At 42.6% G+C, this 23,867-nt stretch overlaps 2 protein-coding genes across 2 annotated transcripts; one reads left to right on the forward strand and one right to left on the reverse strand.

Annotated features, from left to right (window-relative positions):
- The first annotated feature begins 596 nt into the window (after positions 1-596).
- Positions 597-18,968, forward strand: mfsd2b (MFSD2 lysolipid transporter B, sphingolipid). Its single transcript, XM_061052470.1, has 14 exons — positions 597-1,044; positions 5,540-5,665; positions 5,797-5,921; positions 9,207-9,330; positions 10,970-11,048; positions 11,208-11,389; positions 12,728-12,818; positions 13,871-13,992; positions 14,496-14,579; positions 14,930-15,013; positions 15,172-15,281; positions 16,398-16,541; positions 17,347-17,523; positions 18,606-18,968. Exons 1-14 carry the CDS (start codon positions 691-693, stop codon positions 18,652-18,654), a joined length of 1,851 nt encoding a protein of 616 aa, XP_060908453.1. The 5' UTR covers positions 597-690; the 3' UTR covers positions 18,655-18,968.
- A 51-nt stretch (positions 18,969-19,019) lies between these two features.
- On the reverse strand, positions 19,020-23,839 carry wdcp (WD repeat and coiled coil containing). The gene is made up of 4 exons (XM_061052468.1): positions 23,732-23,839; positions 20,978-22,902; positions 20,733-20,853; positions 19,020-19,972 (listed from the first exon to the last, which is right to left on the reverse strand). Exons 2-4 carry the CDS (start codon positions 22,877-22,879, stop codon positions 19,788-19,790), a joined length of 2,208 nt encoding a protein of 735 aa, XP_060908451.1. The 5' UTR covers positions 22,880-22,902; positions 23,732-23,839; the 3' UTR covers positions 19,020-19,787.
- Positions 23,840-23,867: the final 28 nt, after the last annotated feature.

The following is a 23,867-nucleotide window of genomic DNA, read 5'->3' on the forward strand; positions in this document are numbered from 1 at the left end:
ACCATCTCCATCCTCCGCAGTCTCCTTCTCATCCTGCCCGGCAGACTGACTGGCAGATCACCGCACTGAGCGAAACTTACTTAGGCTGCAAACCGACCCACTGCTTTTTCATCCACAAAGGGGTAAGATGATTTCTGTGGGTTTTGCTCTTTTATTTTTATTTTTAAAACAGGCGTTAAGGTTTAGGTGTGCAGAGTGCTTGTTTATGGATGCACTTACAGTAATAGTAAGATGAGGAGACAGCACACTCCTGCGCGGGACGTCGACGTATCTTGCGCGCCTGTTTGCTCTTTTTTTTAAGCTATTGTCAGCTGTGCAAATGTAGAAAATGATGCTAATCTAAATGTCTTGATACTTTTAGCAGGCTATATATTTGAAAATGTTGATTAAGAAAGAGTGTTTGTTTGTATCATTTCTTGTTGCATCTGTATTCATCCTTTTTTTTTTTGCCAATGTCCCATTTGTGTGTTTTTGTGCATCCATTCAAAGTCTTTGTCTGTGCTCATGCATTCTTGTGCTTGTATGTCCCAACAACACATGCTTGTCATTGAATATGTGTGTGTGTGTGTGTGTGTGTGTGTGTGTGTGTGTGTGTGTGTGTGTGTGCAGCCAATACACATGCATGTTCTTTGCCTGTCTGATTTTGCCCTTCTCTCCTGGCCTCATTCCAGAGCACAGCCCAGCATGTGAATGGCGGCAGAAAGCGGCAGAGTTTTCACAGAGGAGCAGGAGGAGCTCCCGGCCCCTGGAGCTGTCACTCACGTGCACCATGCACACACACACACCCGGAGTCAGAGCCACAGTCAGTTTCACCCTCTGACACACACGACAACCGCCCAGTGGCAGGCTCCTCGCACTCTCGCTCACACAAGGAGTCACAGTCACACACACTTCAACACTCCCTCACACACACAGACGCAGAAGTACGGCTGCCGGCTCACACACAGCCTCTCAGCCATGACCAGAGGAGAGAAGGGAGCGCAGGGATCTGCAGGGAAGCTCATCAAACCCACTGAGCCGCTCTTTCCCAAAACCCCTCAGCAGGTAAGATCACCTGTTTCTGTCGGCTTATTTTGAAGTTTTCAACAAGAGGCCATCACATGTAATAGCAGCATTTCTAAACGCCACAGCTGTAACCTTTATTTGGAGTCTGGAGTGTTAGTCCCATGCACTAAATCTGAATGAAATCCTTAATCTCATCTGGTGTAGTCGCGGCTCAGTTTGGTTGAGAGTGACTTTGCATGATTGGATAGAGATGAGAAAAAGATGGAAAGTGTGATCTCTTTAGTGGCTTATCTGTTTCTGATTAATCAGCTACACTGTTTTCCCGTGAACTCTAATCCCAGTCACAGTAGATTCAGTAACTGGATGTTGATTGTTTTCATTGGTGAAAGGTTGATTGGATGATCTGCGAGATGATTGCTTTCTTTTGACTGATGACGACCATATCAGTCGACTTTGATGATGGAGACTGTTACTATCCCACATAGGAAGAGGGAACTGTGGATAGACAGTAGAACGTGATGGCTTTAGTGTAGGAATCACCAGAAGGCAATGTTTGCTTTCCTGTCATTTTTGTTTTATCTGCATGACCTACATTTGTGACTGTCATTTGAGTGATAGACGCTGATAGGTCTGTGAAGTTTCTTGTGTTTGTTTTTGCGCATCAATGGAAGTGTGAGAAGCTGGGTTTCAGCACTTCACTATCCCACAGGCTTTAAATCAAGGGAAGAACCAAGCCTTCACATTGTGTATTGCCACTCAGTTGAGGTAGAGAAACCATATTAAAGAAACAGTTGTTCACACAGACAGTCACAGTGTAATACTTTAGCAGTTAGTCACTCACATTCTGTTTGGCTGCATTAGCTCAGGGTTCCCAATAAACAACATTACATCACTAGATCTAACCAGTTTTGCAACTATCTCATCTCAGCCAAACCTCGGGCTGTTGTGCATTTTTTGACCACTTATATAGCCTACTAAAGAAGCTGAGTAATATAAGGACTTCATCTTTTTTTGATGCAGCCTTTTTGCCTTTATTAGATAGAACAATTGAAGGGAGACAGGAAATGTTGGGAGGAGAAAGTGGAGGATGACATGCAGCAAAGGGCCCGAGGTCGGATTTGAACCCACGGCCGCTGCAATGACTATAGCCTCTGTACATGGGGCAAGCAACATAACCGCTAGGCTATCCAGCGCTCCCAAGCACCACATCTTCACTTGTTTTTTAAATAATCCTATACCAGCTTACACAGCAACAAAAAACACTATTTTACAGTCATATCGTGATTTTGTCAGGTGAAATAAAAAGGAATGTTTTTTTTACATGGCTTTTGTACCAATTTTTGATCCCATATATATCTATGAAAAGGCATTCAGAAGGCTGCTGTCTTAAACAATTATTAAAGAATGTTTCGCTGTATAACACGTTTTCAACCAATTCTTTTTTTGCTACATTTTCTGCAGACATCGCTGAGAGCAGTGTTAGAATTGAATCAATGCTCTGCTGAACAAATAAGGTGTTAAATCAACCCCAGCATTTCTTTCTTTATATGTTTAGTAAAAATAGATAATTTGCTAATACAGCTATATCAGTGATGAGGCTTTATCTGCTGACAGATGTATCTGTCAAGCTCTAGTAAGAACGCCTTAAGGGGACAAAATATCTGATAGTGGTGTGTTCCTCTGTGAATGTGTGATAGATCTGTTGTCAATGAACATCAAATTCCACATGAAAGCCTCCAAATTGTGACTGAAACGATAAAGCTTAACTATGCATTTGCTTTAAAATGTCCTATCTTTAAGACAAGGCCTACATGCCTCCACTGGTGGGAAGAGTGTACAACAGTAATCCGGTGATTTTGGATTGATTCCCCCTCGGGTTTATCCAGTGTCACTGGGCTACTGCTCACGTTCTCAAGGCTTGCTGCCATCACTGACATAATCAACTTTTCCCTCCATATTCATAACACATAATCTGAAGTGAGAGCGTTAAAACCCTAACCTTGTCGACCCCTGTGTGGCTACAAGCGCAAATTCCAAGAATTGTAGGAACATCCTTCACAGAATGGACATTTAAACTGCTTTATGGATCCATTTTAGCAGCTTAACTTTTTTTTTTGCATGCAAACATGCAGTTTACACATTTTACTCCGCGTGGTGAATTGAGCTTAGCTGACTCTAGATGGAGTTTGTTTCCATTTGGGTTTTGGTCGCAGTAGAATTACCCTCAATCCTGATTTAAATTACTTGCGGTGCAGTTCAGACATTTTAAATTGTTTTTCCTGTAACGGTCAAGGATTCATTAACTTTAGAGATTAGTCTTATCTGTCCTTGTCCCTCGCTTGTTGATGCTCCAAACGTCACATGCTCCCTTTACTGTCAGTGTGTCTGTATGTATGTGTTTGTGTGTTGAATTGTGTGTATGCGGTGTTGTTTGTGCATGCAGACACCAGTTGAAGGGATATCCTGTTTATCCTCTTTGATGATAAGAACTCACTAATGAAAGATAGAGAGTTTGGAGGGAAAAATAAGAGTTGGAAAGAGAGGAAGGAGTACTGGGAGTTCAGAGTATTTCTGCACATCATCAGTTAAGCAGCATTCTCCAGACACCAAAGACTTTAATTTTTCTCTCCAATTAGGGGTAATTGCAGTGAGAGTGGAAGAAGAGAGAGTTTTGAAGTCGGAACCGCCACGCAGCCTTTACTTACCTCTGACCCGCTTGTCTTGGGATTGAATAATTACACACCTCCCTCCTGGTAATTGTCGTTCTCGAACCCCCTCAGTGTTTTGAAGGAGTAAAAGAAAAACAGAGGAAGAAAGAACGTGAGCCGGATAATAACAGTGTGTCGGTCTCGGCTGTGGTTACTTTGGTGATTTTCTTCTTTCATGAAGCTCTGAGGGGAGCAGCTGTGGGCCAAAGCCTGGGCCACTGGATTCGGATTGACACTGTTCTGTGTGTCTGTGTGTCTGTATTTGTGTGTGTGTGGCTGACACCAAAGGTTATGCAGGAGGGAGGAACAGGCAAAGTTTGATATGTATGTGTGCACAGCCTTAGAGGAGACGGTCGTAAATATTGTGCTCCCCTAGACTGTGGTGTCTCGTCCTATTCATGTGTGAGGATGAAAGCTCGCCCTCCATGCTGCACACACACACACACACACACAGCGTCACGTGCCTGATGGTTTAAGCAGAACATAAGTGAGGGGAAACAGAGCTGTGGATGACTTGGTGGGTTTCTCCGGCAGCCTCAGTGTCTGCACATATGGACCACAATGCAAACAGCCGACAGGGGGTCTACTTCAGATCCTCACACACTCACACACATACCTATAATTTATAGACATGAACATCATCTTTTTTTTTTATCTGCTAGAGTAATCTGTCATTTAGGGAGACAGAGATACGGCAAGATTGATGATCATAGATTGAAGCCAGAAAATTTGTGTGAAATTCAGGAGGATACTGATGTGTTACACATCCTCTACATACATCAGAGCAAACGCAGTGTGACGTATTTGCACTTAAGCAACTACTTAAAATTTAAACTTTTTTTATTACACTGAACAGATGCGACATGAACACGAGGGAGGGATGTTATTTTAGGAGCCCCTGAAATAGATTGTGTACGTTTTCGGAGTAACAATGACTACAGGCTTCACTATCTGTGAGTCATAATTGTGCTCCCATGGCCTCGTTTAGTTTACAGCGACACACCTTATTGTCGTTGGTGTGTCTGGGAAGTTGTGCACAGTTTAGGTAGGCATGTCTTTGTTAAAAAAAGACAAGACCTTAACAAAAAAAAAAACAGGTTAAATGAAGTCACATTGAGTCAGTTGCTATCTACCCACACTTTGCATCTGTTATCGGTTGTGTAACCGGAATGAGTTTTCATTTTGAGGCTGAATCATCCATTCTTAGGCCTGACAAAATGACACGTTCTTCACCACACTCCTCACTTCCAGTTCTAGGAAAAGTCTGATTCAAATATAAGCAATACGTGCGTCATTCATACCCTTTTTCACCTCAACTATAAGCCTTCGCCTCGCATACTTATGATTGAATTCATGACAGCTCATCAGATGACTGAACTCCAACCATGACCCTGATGACTGATGAGTTTTATTTTGGTTTAAATTATGGTGTTTTTTTTTTTATAGATTCTCAGTTTGCTGTTGTTACCCAATGACCTCTAGTATTTATGTATTTAGAATTCACTGTGTTTGTTGTTTCTATTTTCTATGTGCTTGTGTTTCTATATGTTTTCTGTTTTCATCTGGCTGCAAAACAAATTTCCCCTTGGGTACAATAAAAAAGTTGAATTGATGAATATGTGACAAACAATTGGTTTCCATGCATGCACAATGCAATTACATCATAGTGGTAACTCAAACAGCGTTCAGCTCTTTTGTCTGTGTATAGATTCTTTATCAGAGTATTTTGTGGTGCAGGAAAGTTAATTTGCTCATTAGCAGCCTGGCCTCTAAGTTCACCATTGTCTTATTAAGTCTTGTCTCCCTTGTCGCCTCTGTTCTCACAGACTGTGTTGGGACCGCAGTTGACATTATGCAGTAAGGTGTGTTTCGCCATCGGAGGCGCACCCAAGGAGGTGGCAGCCAGCGCCACGGCCTTCTTCCTGCAAATCTACCTGTTGGATATTGCTCAGGTAATATGTGTGCGAAAAAAGACAGAGTGGAGTGTGCTTCTTATAGGCTACATATGATCTTAAAGGTGCTTCATTTGTGGGCGTGCATGTGTTATTAACTCCAGTCTGTCCCCTTTCTTTGTGCGCCGTAGATCAACGCCTTCCAGGCTTCCATGGTGCTGTTCATTGGTAAAGCCTGGGGCGCCGTTACAGACCCCATTGTCGGATTCTTCATTACGAAGAGCAGATGGACCAAGATTGGAAGACTCATGCCCTGGTGAGCTCAATGCTCACTCTATTAAAGAAAATCTACACTCCATCATGTCGTCCTCTCATCTACACAGCGCTGTATTTTATTCAAATTATTTTGACTACTTTATCTGTTATCCAAAAATGTCTACTCCACTGGTTTCAAAGTACAAACACCAACATTCAAAGATATTAAAAGAGTATGTAAGAAAAGGACTATTATCTCTTAACTTTTTGGCCAAAAAGATCCAAATAAGATTTGAGAAATCAATTCATAAAGCAGCCTTTAAGACCAGAAACGGATGACCAATTGTAATGATAAAAGGGAAAGTATCTATCTAGTGTTATATTACAGGTTTGGCATGTATCTCAGTTATCTAACTACCTCCTTTCCTTGTTGCTGTTGACACACAGCCAATGTTGCGTAAAGGAGAGTAATTTGTTGACAGATTATGAAACTTGTTTAGCTTTTCTCCCACTCTCCCGACCTTAATTACAACCGCTACATCATGCTAATGTCTGTGCAAAAACTAAACAAAAACAGGCTGTGTGCCCCATTTTCGGATGGTTTTGAAATGATTCTCAGACCCGAGCCTCTCACCTGAGGATTGGGCTGAATAAATATCCATTGTGCTTTAATTACACTGTTCCTGACGCTCCCACTGATGAGCTCTATGTACTGTTTTATTCAAGGGCGTGGGCTGTTTGTTGCCTTTTAGAGCCAGACAACAATAGGCAAGACATTTTATTGGAATTCTTTTATAAATCATCTGCTACCGGCTGCTCGGTGACATCTCACCACAATCGGTGTATCACCTCATTTCACATTATGAGTCTCAAAGTGATTGGACTTTGTGGCTCTCTGTCTGTGGATTATAATAAGATTTGTCCACATAATCCATCAATCACTATTATCAAAGATGGTTTTATAAGCTTTAATGCGTGTTAGCGCAGAATGTGTATTTGAACACTCTAGCTAGCGTGACACTTACTGTAATAGCACATGTAGTATTTAATGCACACTGCATTATAAACCATAGATTCCTCACAAGCTGACAGTGCTGGCTGGGGACCAAGTCCTCTGTGGCCAGCCATCAGCGCTTAATAGCAGACAGATGCTGATTGCTGATAAATCATCTTTGATTACAAGTAGAAAGCTGTAGGTGGTATTGGATGTTGGTATTTAAAGTGTGCCTTCATCAGTATATGTTTTGAGATTGCCAGACACTCCCTCAGTTTTGACCCTGTTTAGAAAGTCCCGTCTACCATCATCTAGCAGGAAGTGTGTTTCCCTCTCTGGGTGTCACATCCCCATCCGGACATGAAGTGATTTATATCTCTAAAATCTCAAAGATGGGGTAATTTGTCTAAATGTTCTTCTGGGTGCAGCCATGTTTATGTTTTTTTTTGTGACTTAAGTAAGGGACTATCCCTGCAAAGGGAGGACGTTTTTTTTTCTTCTCATAGAAGACTTTAAAACCATCAATGGATGAACGTTTGTTTAATATATGACAAACAAAAGTGATCTCAGGACACTTCATAGAAAGCAGATCTTGATTGTCTCTTTGTTGTATTATTTACAGAGACCCGACACTAACCCAGCATAGCAAGTACTTGACAACCGTTGCGAGAAAAAAAGCTTCCTTTTAACCGACAGAAACCTGGAGCAGAAACAGAATCATAGGCAGACAGCTAACTGCAAGGAAAGGCTGGGCCAAGAAAGTGGGAGAGAGAGAGAGAGAGAGAGAGAGAGAGAGAGAGAGAGAGAGAGTAAAAAAGAGAGTTGCAAAAAAGACAAACAGACAGACGTGGAGACAAACACACAGCATCAACAAATAAAAAAAAGAAAGTGATAGTAAATCAGTGGATTAGGAAGTACTGTATAATGTAAATACCAAAGTAAAAGTGCTTTGCCTTTGGGACTGTTATTTTACTGGTGTATAAAAAAGTTCCACCTTAGATAGACTTCTCCTCTCCTCTTGGGTATACGAGCACTACAAAGACTCTCACCCACCTAACCTCTTTAATTCCTCTCTGTTCCTCTGCACATCCTCTAATTAACATGCTGAACAAGTCAGAAGGAAGAGAAATGTACGGCCCATCTTCCTGTCAGCCTGCTCCGGCTTAATTAAGACGATGTCAATTATTGGGACAGGTGTGAACGTGCATTCATGCATGCCTGATGTGTGAGAAAATATGCCTGTGCGTTTTTGCCTTTGTGCCCCCTCTTCCTGAACACACACACAGTCATCTTGCAGGAACATTCTAACTGTCCCATTCACCGACCCAGCAGCCCTTTCATCGCTCCCATGACCAAGCGGTCAATACTGCAGCACCAGCGTTGTCCGGCACCTTTTGTTTAAGCAAACAATCAGGAGGAGAGTGAGGTGGGCAGGCTGGACGATGCTAGAAATGACCATTGAAGGCCTCCTCTCTCTACCTCTTTCTCCACCTTTCTCTGTTTGTAATTCATGTGGCAGAGGAGGCCAGAGGTCAGAGCCCCTGCAGGTTTTAGTCACAGTCGACAAAATCCCATCAGTCGTCTTTTCCTACCAGTAGATGTGATGCTATTAAAGCTGCCTTCGGCTCCAAAACATACTCCAGTTTCTCTTGAAATCAAAAGGAGACCATGGAAGGATGATTTAATGTCCTTTAGCAGACAAATCATACTGTTGATCGACCGTAATCCAGCCTTTTCAGACTCATTTTTAAACACACAGCTGTTGGCTTAACCATAATGACACATGCCCGTTGTTTACTTATGAATTTTACATGGCCCACATACTGTATCACTCCCAAGTTCTGAGAAAAGCATAACACAGCAGAATTGCTTCCTGCTGCGTTGGCTGGAGTGTGTACTACATATGCATGTATTTCTGTCTGTGTGTGTGTGTGTGTGTGTGTGTGTGTGTGTGTGTGTGTGTGTGTGTCTGTGTGTGTGTGTGTGTGTGTTTGTGTGTGTAGATCCCTAAATGCTATGTCGGTTTGCAATATTGTGGTATTTCCCTGCTTGCCCGTCCCTCCGACAACAAATTCCTATCATACTTACAGCAACATACCGTAATCGTTTGGATGTCAGCTAAGCCTTCACTATAATCTGTCAGAAATATGGCCTGAATTTAACGCTGCAATGCCATGAATAAAATGACATAACACTCCCTCTATCATTGCGAGTCTGACAGTTTAAAATGGTGATGATGGATGCTCAGAGATTACTTAGATTACAACCATAATTGCTGGATTTTTTTTTTTTTTTTTTTTTACAAATATTTCTGTGTTTTTAATTGAAAATGTGCACGTCTGTGTTCTTCAGGATGGTGGGTTGCACTCCATTCCTGGTGGTCTCCTACTTCTACCTCTGGTTTGTTCCTCCATTCCTCAGCGGGAGGTTCTTTTGGTACCTAGGCTTCTACTGCCTCTACCAAACCCTCATTACCGTGAGTATGCATGCTCTCTCAGCAGTGTATTTGATGTTTAATAAATCTGAAAAGCTTGCCTCTGAAAACTCAGCAGGATTCCACATGCAGTGCAAAAGAAACATCAAGTAGGCAGGTTATATAATATGTATATAAAATGCAGAAAACACTGCAGGTGACTATAGTCTTGTCATGCCAGACTCTGACAGCCCTTTGAAGGATTGACTCTTATTGCAACGTGCAGCAGATTAGAGCGCAAAGCTCTAAGATACCTCACCTCAAAGGGGAAGTGTAGTTATTTAGGTTCCCTTTTGTTATTATGGTTCAGACCATTCATCTCGCTCGTTCCCTGCCTTGCTCTGCTCTGGGGTAACCCATATAACATGTGCTGCAGAGCGTGTAGACCGCTGCGGCCACACTGCGGCGGGCTGTAATGGCATGTCATTCTAACTACTTGATAAGTATATGGTCAGTCCTGCCAGGAACCTCTCGCTGGGTAAATGCTGGTTACCCCTTTTAGCCTCCCTTCATTGTCTGTGGATGTGTGTTTGTGTGAAGTTAGCAGGGAGAGGCCAGCTGTTATCATTCAGAGGGTCACAGACTGTAAACAGAGGTTAGGATGCAGTATATATAATCTGTTTATATAATCAACTAATAATGGGTTTCCATCCAATTTATCAGTTCTCACGTCCATCTGTAACGGAAAGTCAAGCAGGTTTAATGCTATAAATATTTGCATCCACTAAAAGCACCGTAAATGACATGCTGTATAGAACCAGCGGCTGCAAAAGAAAAAGCCCTTTCACGGCCGTGTTTATTTTCGCCGTGGCTTTGCATGCTTGTTTGGCCGCAGCGCTGACTGAGCCCTTGTGTAAATTACAAAGTGAAGCAGAACTCTTCAACCTATTCTCTGGCAGGGTCGGTGAGGAGGAAGAAAACAGAGTGCTGAGGTTGGCCGACATGGAAACTGCCGAGATTGCTTTTGATAAATATACACTGTGTATATTTTGCGATTTCACATGAACACGTAGATAAAAGACATCCAAACATATCTAGGGTGTTCCCATTTGATTCCGAGTGAAATGTAACATGGGAAAGAGACTTTACACGAGTGTACAGCCACGCTAGCAGCTCCAATGTACACCAGCATGCAAACATGGTCGAAACAACTACACTAACAAATTGATGGACAGTTATACTGTTTAATTTCTAAGTTTGCATGTTAGCATGTTTGCATACTAACATGTGCTAATTACCAGTAAAACTGAAGGTTAAGCTGAGGATAATGGCTGAGTGTACCCTTTTTGAAAGTTTTCAGCTGACAAGTTGATATACACATGCAAATTTAAAGTGATAGAGCAAAATAAATTAATCATTAAAAATATCATTGGTTTCTGCCAATAGATGATCCAAAATTTGACAGACTAGTCCTTTAAAGGATTAACAAAAACCATGAGGATGCATAATGATGAATCCAGTAATGTCTGTACAAAATTCCATGAGAATCCCACAAGGGGTTACGACGCTATTTTTGTCTGCTGCTAGCAGGGATGAAATTAAAGAAACAATTAAGACTTGTGCCGCTGCTTGATTATTCCTTTACCAGCCTTTTATTTAATTTGTTTCCAGGCCATAACTGTGTCTTTGTGCCTCATTGCAGTGCTTCCATGTGCCTTATTCTGCTCTCACCATGTTCCTGAGCACAGACCAGAAGGAGAGAGACTCAGCCACTGCCTACCGTAAGATGATTTAATATGCAAAAAAAGAATGTATTCATGCCTCCAACACTGAATTAATCTATGCCTCTTCACCGTTTTTGCAACGGTTCAGACAAGAAATGTGTGTATTATAGTGATATTCCTGCACTGATAGCTGAATCTTTGCTTGCATGATGCCAGGAATGACAATGGAGGTGCTGGGGACTCTTGTGGGTGCTGCCATCCAGGGCCAGATTGTGGCCAGCGCTCACACTCTGAAGCACTGCCCGATTCACAACATGTCCATTGGTAACCTTGGCAACAGCAGCGGGGCAGAGATCGTCAAGAGCCTGGTGCGCTCCCAGGACTACCTGTCACACTCCGTAAGTGTCACTGTGCCAGGCCACGAGACCAGGTGTGCTCAAAGTGGGCCGAGACTGTGGTTAGGAAATAACTCTGACTGTCAGCAGCCTTCTCGCTTAAATTAGAGCTGCAATGTGTGCTGGGGCGGTTAGCCTTTGCTAAATATCTGAAAAAAAGCGGTGCTGAATGAAAAGGTTGATTGTTTAAAATTGGGTCCATATTTGCAGACTGTTCTGACATCCAAAATGTCTTCATGTTTTAACCCGTGTAACCCACGGGATTGAAGGGAGACCCCAATGTTTGATATCTGAACCCCACATCCTGAGCAAGCTCCTGTCTCATGACCACAAAATGGGGTTCCTCCCTTTTCATCAGGCTCCAAACTGTGGGCCCCACATTTAGGGGTCTCCACAGCCTGTAAGTCATTAGGCATATTTATATCTAATCCTGCCTCGTCGCACTTAAAAGCACCCGAGATTCAAAATGTTGGAAACATAAGTGTTGTTCTTATAAGTGTTGGCTGCAGTCTAGCTTGAAATAGGAGGGAACGGAAGATTAGGGACACATTTATATCAACATTTCAGTTTGCAGAGCTGTGAGAAACCTCCAGGGCTGCTGCTAATCCATCATGGGAGTTTTCTGTGAAGATGAAACAAGCAAAGGTCCAAACTGTCCCGCGTCGGATTACGGGTTGCACCGCAGCTATTTGTGCTTCAAATGGTTCTTTTCCAATGGATTTTTGGTGAACCCTATCTGGCTGTACCACTCACCACCCTAAAGCAGCCACCCACAAAATTCCTCAGTGGTCACTGGTGAGGGTGGCACACCGTCTGTGCAAACCAGGTCTGCCCTCGGGAACAGGAAGTGTTTGATGTGCGTAAATAATAATGGATTGCTCGGCTTAGCCACATGGAAAAATAGCAAACAAATACGAGTTGTTTAAGGCAGAGCAGTTCCTGTCTGGGTTGGACATTAAACGGTGAAGGATGCATTTGAGGATACAGATCTCCTTGAGGTTTTTTTCCTGTTTAGACTTTTATTTGTACAGTGAAATGTGCGTGGCTGGGTTTGGGGATTAAACTGATGTGGAAAACAACACAGAAAGTCACAGCCAATAAATCATGCACTGATGACTTTAATGGGAAGAGGTCAAGTGAACAAAACGAAATCTTCCCCGGAAAACGAGCATTTCATTTGTTTTCACAGAGGTCATATAGCATGTGTAAGTGAGGCACTTCAATTTTTTAGGCATTGGTGGAGATTATAAATTAAAGATTAAGGAAAGGCTCAGAATAGCCTGGATTGTGCTGGTGGTGTAAGAAGACATACTGATTTAGGCTATGTGTTTGTCTCTGCAGAAGGAGGTCTACATGATAGCCGCTGGTGTTATAGGAGGAGTGTTTCTCGTCTGCACCGTGGTGATGTTCCTGGGAGTCAAAGAGAGAGATGGTGAGACATTTTGGTTTTTATGTCTAACACTGTTAATCCTCTGAAATTTAGAGCGCTTATTTGAAATCAATACTCCTTTAATTTCGTGCTTAAAGCTCTGATTACAGATCAAAGAGTATCACTCAGACATTCATGCACTGGTATACTTTTCCCTGTGGTTCTATGGACGTCAAGCAAATGATCTTAGATCTGACTCCAGACTTTGTGTCTTTGACAGATAACTTGCATTACAAAATATTGATGTCTTTTTTGCCAATCTCTTTAACAAAATATATCTCTATTGAGCTCCTAACGTCCCTGACATGCAATATAAATACAGAATTACCCCTTTAAATCATCAATCAAGCAAATGCTGGATTACGTTTCACAATCTTGTTTAATTTCCTCCTTTCTTAAAGAGAAATATTAGAGTCTATTGGTAGGAGACTCGTGCCTGGGAAAAAAAGACAATTAGTCCTGAATTTTTAAGCACATTCAGACATATTATTGAGTGAATATGTACAGTCCATGTGCTGTAGTTTGCATCCCTTCAGAGGTATTCCAGACTCTAGGAATGGGAGGACACTTTGTATTAGAAACAGTAAAGTCGGAAAACAAATTAATAGCCTAGGGACATCACTTTAAGTTAATGGTGCGTACTAAAAAAACGGCAACTCTTGCAGTATTTTGATGACTTGGGGCCTTTGATGCATGTAATCAAGTAAATTGACATTGCAACAGGGACTTTCAGTGACATGTAAAACGCTCTAAATTTATTAGGCATATGTTCTGTATACATTTTCAGGGATTTGAATTACTGTTAAGTATGATTGAAATAGATCCCACAGTCTAAAGTAAAGTCCTGGATATTCCCCTGAAGTTTATTTGATCCACACCTGCAGTCCAGTTCTGTCTTTGCAGCGCAGTTATCACACTCTAAATGACAGACAGCATCCACTGCAATGCAGGGGCACTTCCAGGATTCCCAGGGAGCAAATCTATTGCCTTTTTTTTTTCCTCCTGCATGTTATTGGATATGCTGCATACTCACATAATTAATCCACCTGTTTCAGATCCGTATGCCCCGAGGACTGAGAAGCAGATCCCCTTCTATCAGGGTTTCATCCTGGTGATGAGACACGGGCCGTACCTCATTCTAACCGCTGCATTCCTCTTCATCACTGTTGCCATTCAGGTAAATGCCAATTTATTTGTGAAGCACTTCTCAGACATGACACTCAGTGTTACAGTAAATGGAGCTCGGATCCTGACAATGCTGGCAGCTCAATGTTGATTTGATCAATGCAGAAGAGCACTTACTGAAAGCTCATGGTTTTAAAGCAAGTTTGGAGTCTCAGGACTCTCCAGAGTGATACGAGTGATACAGGCACAAAATATTCTCGCTGTTTGTCATTTGTAGGCCGATGTCTTACTTTTGACACATTGGGTTTAGGCTGTGTAAATGATTACACACATCCCAACTTTTGCATGGGGTCTATTTCTGTGTATTTTCCCCCTCTCATCTCAGAGGAGGTGTCAGTTGTCATCCATGCAACGCCGAATGAATCACGGCAAGAACGCCGTCAGCAGCTTCCCTAGTCACTTCATCTGGCGCTCAGAACAGCAAGTGGAGTGCCGAGCAACATGCTGAGTAGACAAGACCTGACTCTCTGAATGTTTGATCTCTGATTTCTGCAGCTGGTTCAGAGCAACTTTGTCCTCTTCTGCACTTATGCCGCCGACCTGAGGGATCACTTCCAGAATATTGTGCTGACCATCCTGGTGAGAACAGCTCTTATCACCGATGCACCTCACAAATATGCAAAGATAAAACCTGTCTGTAAGATACATTTGTTATGACAGTTTTTCCCCTGGGACACTCTTTGATTTATATAGAGGCACAACAGTTTTCTTTTTTTTTGGGAGGGGGGGATTTTCAACAGAGAAAACACTTTCCTCATTGCTATTCACATTTTGCAAAGTCTTTGATGACCCCCAAAGGACCCATAAAAAGTTCATCATTTTGCCTTTTACTGTTTTTTTTTCCAAACACACTTCGTAGACTGTATGACATTTAAAACCTTTCTTTGTAACTACGCGTCATACATTTACATTTCCATGTGTTTACCCAGGTTTCTGCAGTGATAAGCATCCCATTGTGGCATTGGTTTCTGCAGAGGTTTGGGAAGAAGACGGCAGCTTTTTGCGGCATCACAGTGAGTGTTCTGTTTTTATTTTGGTTCACCGGAGCAGCCTTTTTAACATTGACCGTTTACACTTTGATGTTTGTGCCATCTTGTGGCTCGTAATGTTATTGTTTAAATCTCAGAAATACTGACTTTTTTTTTTTACGACTCTTTCTCCCTCTCTTCAGTGGATCATGCCCTTCACCATGATGCTGGTCTTCATCCCAAATGTTGTGGTGGCCTACGTTGTGGCTGTCTCCTCTGGACTAAGTGTGGCGGCCTCGCTCCTGCTGCCATGGTAACACTTCAACACATCATATCACACCTTAAGCAGACGAGGGGGAACCTTTCTTGGCCGTATTTAATTAGGGTTATAAAAAGGTCTAAATATTTGAGCTTTGGCCACCATCAGCCTTAAAAGTGGAAACATCTATTATAAGAGCACATGAATCAAGTCTCTTCTTCTTCTGTGGTGCCTCAGTTTCCTCAAATGGTTAGAAAATGGGTAACTTAGAAGGTAGAATGGGAACTCTGAGTTGCTTTATGGATATACAAATATAAGATCATCCGTCTGTGTCAACCCCATTTTGGGACTGTGAGCTACCAGAGTTTATTTTGGAAGAGCCCCCTCTGATCAGATTATTTATTCATATCCTTAAAGTTTTTGAAAATCCACTGAGCTTCTGATTTTGTTTATTCAGTTGCAGTGCTGTTATATGTCTGTCTGTGCTGCTCATGTTGGTTCCTTTTGCTTTAATGCAAAGTGTCATTAGTTAAACCACAATATTGCACCAACATGCTTTTAGTGGTGACTTGGTTCCTAGATGGCCTGGTCCATTTCCTTCAGGTCATGTAACGGTCATATTAGTGATGTCATTTTGATGAATTAGAGGCAGCATGTACTTTAAATCTTCTCCACCATCACAGAGCTTACACAGCGCCAGAGGTAAAGCGATCTTCCTCTAACTGTATGTTTTCCAGACGTTACTGTGGACACCGTCTCCTCACTCTTCCCTTGACCCAAATTACAGGGGCCTCATGTGGGGGCCTGTTTATTTTGGAAGGGGACAATTGTTTATCCTGTCTGTGGTCCGAGACCTGCTGCTCGTCGTCTAATCGTGTTATTAGCTCTGTAATTTCAGCCCACTGCTTTATCAGAGCACTATAAATAAGAAGACCTCACATCATCAGCTGCAACCAGCTTGACTGGTTGAGTAAGATGATCAAAGTTTGTATCGTATCGTCAAAGTGAGAGCATGAGGGAGGTCCCACACATCAGCTTAAAATTCCACAGAGTCTTTGTGTGATGTTGAGTATCAAGACAAACACTATATTCTCTCCTGCAAATCCTGGAAAAAAAAACCCAGAATGTTTTGCATTTAACTCTTTATGTGTATTTGTGTGTGCATCTCAGGTCAATGCTGCCAGATGTCGTGGATGACTTCAGACTGGCAAACCCCTACTGTAAGGGTCATGAGGCCATCTTCTACTCCTTCTACGTGTTTTTCACCAAGTTTGCTTCCGGCATCTCTCTTGGAGTGTCCACCCTCTGTCTGGAGTAAGTCTGCACTGACCGTATTCACATGGCGGCCATTTTCATCTGACGTCAAGTTGAGGGAGGAAAGCTCAAACCCTGTTTTAATATCAAATTGCAGTCTTATAGGATGTAAATCATATAAATGTAGACTATCTAAGAGAATACAAAACGTATCATTACAATGCTTTTACATTGAGGACACCCTGAAAAGATAATTGATAGTGAAACCGTTGAGCGATAAAGGCCTTAAAGACTTAAAACAACATATTTAAAAACACATTAGCCTGTCTACAGTTAGTCAACAGCTTTTTCTGCGTAGGTAGTATGTTCAAGTACCTCCTACCCCTTACAGTACACATCGGCACAGTTAGTAGTATCATGTTAGCTGGGAGTTTACGTCTAGGCTAACGTCATTTTAGCTAATAAGTGGATGGTTGCTAACATAGCTGTTGTGTAACTACTACGATGGAGGCAGAGTAGGTTTTTCAAGCACAACTTCACCAACTTCCAAGGTGCATGGAGAGTGAACGGCCTTCATCAGGATTGTCCTCGATGACAAGCCACAAGCCAGAACATGTCAGTCTTAGAAAGTTAATATAGTTAACATTTGGACCGACTACAATCAAATGAGTTAGTTCAGTCACTTACCCTTCATTTAGATGACCTACTACCTGGAATACAGTAAATTATACATATTATTAAGGCTTTCCACCCTGACAATGACATCAGAAGAAATGGCAGCTGTGAGAATTTGTTAAAGGTGTTGGGTTGGTCATTTGTATCATAAGACTGTGTTTAAATGGGACATGTGTGTGTGTGTGTTTAGATTTGCAGGGTATGACACCGGCGCCTGCAAGCAGCCCGCTCCTGTTGTGTACACCCTGAAGCTGCTGATAGGTGCTGCCCCGGTGGCCTTCATCGTTACGGGGTTAATGATCCTACTGCTCTATCCTATCAGCGAAGATGTGCGGCTCAGGAATAAAGTCTGCCTGGATGAGCTGAGGTGAGTGGATATCATAAAAAGCACACCTCAGAACAAAACGTTAGCCGATGAGGTTTTAAAGGGAGTATTTCTCAGCCTGTAAACACAGTCATAAATATTGAGTAGATGGGATGCTAATGACATCATCGTGGTTATTTTTCTAAAACCCTGATGATGATTTCCTTTTGAACCTCGGGTTGTGCACTTTTAACAGTAACTCTGCATATTAAATGTGCTTAAAAGGTTGGCGATAAGAAGTACTACAGGTCTCATAGAAATATCCTTGTACTGTATATCTAGGCCCTATCTGGTTTAGATTTTTTTCTTATTCTGTGAAGTGGAAGTGCATTACTAAATTGCAAAAGCCCTTAGGCTATACCTTTTATAGGCTGACTTTTTAACCACTTTGTGTAACAAATCAAAGATTCAACTGAAAAGTCTGTCTCGTGAAAGAGATGTCATGATGTCAGTTGTGACAATATGAGAAACGTTTTCATCACCTCCCACTGAACATATACCTGAACACTAGCACAAACTGTTTGAAGGCAGCATACTCTACTATTACGCAAACAATGCTATTAAAATGAACTTTTATCGAATGGTGGACGAAGTATTGAAGCCATTACTTTAAGTAAAATAGTCGTTCTAGGGTGTAAAAATAGAACCTCATAAGTACATGTCCTGGATTCTCAAACTATACTGAATTACATTTATAGATAAACAATGAGCAACATTAACACCGAGTATTAAGACACTATATGTACACTATTTTGGATCATTATCATTAAAATTACAAATATGTTAGAAGAATTGAAATGTAGCATTGGATCAAGTTTGGGCTCATTTGAACTGCTTTATGTTGATGAATAGTAGAAATGCAAAATTATTTATCATTATATCATAATGTGTCTTGAATGAGGCATCTTGTAAAAAAAAAACCAATATGTAGCTGAAATAAATTAAAAATACTTGAAAATGTAGCATAGTGGAAGAATGAAGAAGATAAAAAAATGTAGTTTTCAAGCTTGTACTTCGGTATAGTGAATTAGTCATGTGTTCTTTGTCATTTTCAACCACATTAATAGTTCTCATATTTCCCACAGGAAACAAAGCATCAGCGCCAGAACAATGGAGGATTTGAATAGCGTGTGACCTGGACCTTGAGTGACCTCACAAAGCCACGTGTTCCAGCGGCGCCGCTGGAAAGTTGTTCATTAGTGTATATTACACTGATAAAAAAATTAGTTTTAATGTAAACATTTTTGTTTCATTTTCACATGTACTGTACAGTCATCTTGGACATAAAAAAGTATAAAAAGATTACTTAATTTATATAAATGAATGTATATCATTATTTGCTGTGTTTAACTCTGCAACTCTGTTATTTATTGATGATATGATGGTTACAGAGGGCTGATAGTATGAAATAAATGTTGTAGAGGTTGGTTGGCAGACCGAATAAATGTGTGCAGTGTTTTTATTTCTGAAGTCAAACAAGTAAATCAAAAAACGACAGGCACTATTTATGCAAATTTAATTTTCAAAAAGGATACCAAGATAAGTCATTTGAAAGACAACACACTTTCATGCTACTTTGGTCTTCAATAAAGCGCTGAACAACTGAATGCCAGTGAGTCTCGCCCCCTCTAGTGGCCAGTTGTGCAACCACGCTTTGTAACAGTCTCTCAGAGGTAAAAGTGCTTCAAATGTGTTCTCTTCAACATCTTAGATATGCTTATATTTGCCGACTATTCATCCTGAAAGTGCTCATCAAGACATTTTGTGAGTGAAATCTGTTGACATACACCCAATTTCAAGTGTGAAGATACCTGCACTCTTCAGATAACAACTAAAAAAGAGCAAAACATTCCCCTCGTACGTCATTGTCCCAGGACGTACAAAATGTATCTGAGAAATCTCAAACATAAGCTAAGCTTTTGGTAGCGGGACATGGCACTATAATAAATAGACTGCATGGAATTGACTGCATCTTGACAACATCAAAAGAACGGAAAAGACGAGGACGGCATCAGCAACTCAGACTCCTGTCAGTTGAGCTAGCATGACAAAGTAGAACATGTCAGTATTAAATGTAAATGGAGTGCCCTTTTAAAATCATGGCTGTATTTCATTACAAAAATAAATCTGTGTATCTGCATTAGTGAGGTTCTACATGTTTACACCATATCTGCTGGACCTTGCACACTGGGATCCAGTCAAATATAATGAAGTAACATAGATACACCCGGCACGAGTCCATAAACGGATGTGTATGTAAAGAGGCATTAAGTGGAGGCCTCCACGGTATTATGGGGGATTTGTCCCGGAGCCGGACTTGGTGGACAGGAGCTCTCAGGAGTCCGTATGTTAGTTTTCCTTTTCCCGTTCCGAACTGTGAGTTCCTCTTTGGGCTTGAACGCCAGAGGCACAAAGCCGTCTGCATCCGCCACGAGTACAATCCACAAAGGACCTGGAAAACAAACAAACAAAAATGTCTTAGAATTATTCTTTTTTTAAATCCATCTGTTATTAATAATTTACTACACAATGAAGTGTTAGCCTTGTAAGGTATGTTACTGGTCCCGTCAGTTTAGGAGGAACAGTGTCGGCTACAGCAACAACAAACTCAGTCAATAGAAGTAAGCTGCTTTTGTTTAAAGCCGTGTAATCTGACCAAGGCTTTTAATCATGTCTAATTATAGTTCACGCATGTTAACAGAAGAATATTGATAGAATCATATGTTGCCTGAGATTGTACCCCAACAAAAGTAGATCCTTCATGAGATAACTGGAAACTGGAAACGATTAAAGATGCTAAAAAGAGATTTGTTTGGAGAGTTCAACTCTGATTGCATAAAGTTTGGGACGACTTTCAGTCGACATCAGCGGGGGGAGTCTCATCACACTCCAGCTGAAAATACTCACAGGGGGGGAAGACCTTTCAACCTTCAGACGCGTGAAGTGGAGTTTCCTGAAAGTGCTTTTGATTTATTAACCCTGTACGCTCTCTAGCACGGCACGGATTATCCGACAGGTGATGCGACGCGGAAGGTTCTAAGAAGATTAGACAATGCTTTGTAGTGAAGACAAACCACTTTCAAAGGTTAAGATGCACTTATGACAGGAGAGATGACCGTCTTAAAAGATAAAGAGTTTGCTATTTGAATGTTTGAGGAACAAATTGTTGTTGTTTTTTTTTTTATTTATAAAACATGACAGACTGAACCTACCATACATCATCTCCACAATAGTAAGATTGAAGAGTTCTTGGAGGGCTCGCAGACACAGCTTCCCGTCACACAGCAGCACTGGCCTCCTTTCATCAATGAACACGTTTTCTGATAACTGCTTCTGCATTATGCACAAAGAAGGGACAGAGTCAACAAAGGGGAAAAGCCGTCATGAGAGATCAATCTAATAATTCAAGATGAAAACAGCAGGTTTTCCAGATGCCTTCAAATGAGGAGAGCTGTACCTGACATGTCACATTGACATAGGGGGGTTCAGAGGCATTAGGGTAAACACTCGGGGCCTTCTTCCCATTCGGCGTGTAATCTTTGATTTCTGCCAGGCACTGCTGGACGTCTGCAAAGTGATTAAAAAGCCTCTCCATGTTAAGGACGAGCTGCTCCAGCGCGCGGTCCTTGGCGGGACCTGAAGTCTTGTCCGGCATCGGCAGTGTGGCCTCAGAGTGGAGCTTCTCCGACAGCTCCAGGCGAGGCGAGCCGGCCCGGCTGGAGTCCCTGCTGGTCTGGCCGGCGACAGCCAGGCTGCTCATGCGGTTGACATGGTCCATGTCGAAGTTCTCCACTGTGACAGAGGAGGCGCTGGAAGTAGCTCTGTCTGACGCTCGGTCAGAGAAGTCCACAGAGCTGGTGACGGGGCTCGGCTCACCGCTTCTAAACTCCTCAATGAGCCTGCGTCTGTTTGCTGGCGAACGAATGACTCCCCCTCCAGGCAACACCAAATCCTTTATCCCTGTTCGCTCCCTGTCGTCCTTTGACAGGTTCTCCGAATGCCTCCTAATCCTTGGGGTGAAGTTAGTAGTAGAGTCGTGATTGTGAGGAGATGGAGAAGTTGGGATGGGGGTCTCTCCGTCGTAGATCAACTCTTTAGCCGTGAGACGAAGAATGTATTTATCTGTGTTTGAAGAGGGAAGAAAGGCAGGGTCGCTGGACTTCTGCTTGCCCACCATCAACAGCAGCATCTTGTCATTGAGGAAGCAGACCCCTTTAGGTCTCTCGTTAGCCTGCAGAGAGATCTGCTGGATGTTGGGCATGGTGGAGGCCGTGATGCAGTACACGAGCACCATGTTGCAGGTGTTTGAGGCCACCGCTACCGTGGAGCCGCGCGGGTCAAAAGCTACGATGTCTGGGACCAAAATCCCGGGGATGCTGACTTTGCGAGTGGTGGTGACTTTTCGCTCATAGGTCACCAGGATGAGGTGTGAGGAGTCCTGGCCCGAGCCCGTCACAGTGTCTCGGCGACGCAGGTTAATGAGGGGGCTGGGGTCGGAGCGGCGGTGCCTGGCCAAGAGGTGGGTTAGATCCAGAGGGCCTGAGCTGGGCATGTAAGACCGCTCCGATTCGGAAGACCTTCTTTTCGGGTGAAAGACGTTGTCGTCGTCCGACATGGCCACATGGGACTCGGCCTCTGAGGGCATGTCGAAGGCAATGCCCGCATTTAACCCACAGAGTTTATCCAGCGGCAGCTCTGTTGCCACGGCTACCTGAGCTTCCCCCGTCGCCTCGATGGCACAGATGTAGCCTCCCACGTCAAAGATGGGGCAGAAGGAGCAGGCCACCAGACTCTTCTGGATGTCATTCCAGATGTAGGAGTGGAGAGCACTGCCCATAGCCACCACCAGGCGAGTGCCATCCTTAGTCCAGCATGCACAGTGGATCAGTCCGCTACCTTTGATGTCCGCTTTGGTCCTCCTGTTGTCCACGCGCACAGAAAACAGCACAGAAGTGTCCCTCTTGGTCAGAACGGCAAGAATGTCCAGTTTGGGATGCCACACACAGCCCTGGGAGAGCAAGGGGAAGGGCTCGCTCATCTCACAGGTCTGCGTGCAGAGCAGCTTGTTCTGCTCGAGGGCACTGAGCTGCAGCTGCCACACGGTAACGTGCTTCTTGTGCTGAACAGCAAGCAGTGCGGGGGAGTCCGAGCAGCACAGCGGACCCCAGAAAAGCCCGAAGACGTGCTCAAACTGGCCGATGACGTTGGTGTCTCCGAACGTGATCTCGCCGTTCTGGAAGTAGAGGGACGTGAGGCAGACCTGCTTGCCGTCCGTCCATGCTATCCCGTGCACTGGGTGGATGGCCTGGTGTAGGGTGTTGAGACCTGTCCTGAGCAGCTTCGCCTTACCAAGATCCATCCTGGCTGACAGGTATGAGGATGCTTGTTAGATTTGAAAAAAAAGAATTAGAGAGTAAACATTCATGCATAGACTTGTGTCCGGTCTGAAAGGGGTACTGCACAGGAGCAGCTAGTGCTACCCACGCAGATTAAGAATAGCAAAACCCTCTGCAGTGTCTCCTTCCAAGTACATGCTTTAATCCCTTCTGCCTGAGCTGAGGCAGTTGTGACGAACACTTATAGCTGCTTACGTCTGAATGACCTTAACTACACACAGGTCCTGTTAGGCCATCAGCGCATTAACAGAACTATGCTGTGGAGTAGGAGCATCTCCGCACTAACAGCATTAACTCTGATAGACCTGCAGAGGCTGTCATGATTTGTTCAGAGACTTTATCAAATATAGATGTTGTTTCTCATTAAATTTGACATTTGTCCAGACAATTCAACAGTTTGTGCAAACATTATTGTATAAAGTGTTATACTGTGATGCTTTGGAAATACTGTTTTGAAACGTTCATCCCTCCTTTCAAAAGACACTTTCTATTATGGTTGAATTGTCAAATACTTTTAATTGACAATTTGATGTTGGATTAATTATTAACTGTGACTGTGACAATGGGCGATTTTCATAGTAGCACACATTATTTTAAAAAGGTAGCTATCTGAATTATAGCAACTATATGGAAAGGTAGTATAAAATAACAGAATGCCTTATAATATATCTACTGCCTTACATTATATATAACATGACGTTAAAATAACTCAATATTCAGCCATTATTGTCCGATTCTTCACTCAAATTCAGCCTTATTTCACTTAAAGTTGGTTATCATCTAACTAATAACTATTTATCATATTCTACTCGTACCTTATTCACCCACAAGCATCGCCTGTGTGATTCGTGTAGTTCGGCTCAAGTCAGTTTCCAAAGTAAAAATCAGAGACTGTAAGAAATGCACGTTTCTCCAGTTGAAATGAGCCTTCGTTTGCAATTGACCCGGAAA

This window comes from Labrus mixtus, chromosome 12, assembly GCF_963584025.1.
Source record: "Labrus mixtus chromosome 12, fLabMix1.1, whole genome shotgun sequence".
NCBI classification, from domain to species: Eukaryota; Metazoa; Chordata; class Actinopteri; order Labriformes; family Labridae; genus Labrus; species Labrus mixtus.

Excerpts from the sequence above, each read along its gene's own strand:
- wdcp (XM_061052468.1), bottom strand. The coding sequence starts at position 22,879 with ATGGATCTTGGTAAGGCGAAGCTGCTCAGGACAGGTCTCAACACCCTA. Across the intron at positions 20,854-20,977 it reads ATGTCAATGTGACATGTCAG|AAGCAGTTATCAGAAAACGT; the intron begins GTACAGCTCTCC and ends TGCATAATGCAG. Across the intron at positions 19,973-20,732 it reads TATTGTGGAGATGATGTATG|GTCCTTTGTGGATTGTACTC; the intron begins GTAGGTTCAGTC and ends TTTGTTTTCCAG.
- mfsd2b (XM_061052470.1), top strand. The coding sequence starts at position 691 with ATGGCGGCAGAAAGCGGCAGAGTTTTCACAGAGGAGCAGGAGGAGCTC. Across the intron at positions 11,390-12,727 it reads AGGACTACCTGTCACACTCC|AAGGAGGTCTACATGATAGC; the intron begins GTAAGTGTCACT and ends TTGTCTCTGCAG. Across the intron at positions 13,993-14,495 it reads TCATCACTGTTGCCATTCAG|CTGGTTCAGAGCAACTTTGT; the intron begins GTAAATGCCAAT and ends TGATTTCTGCAG.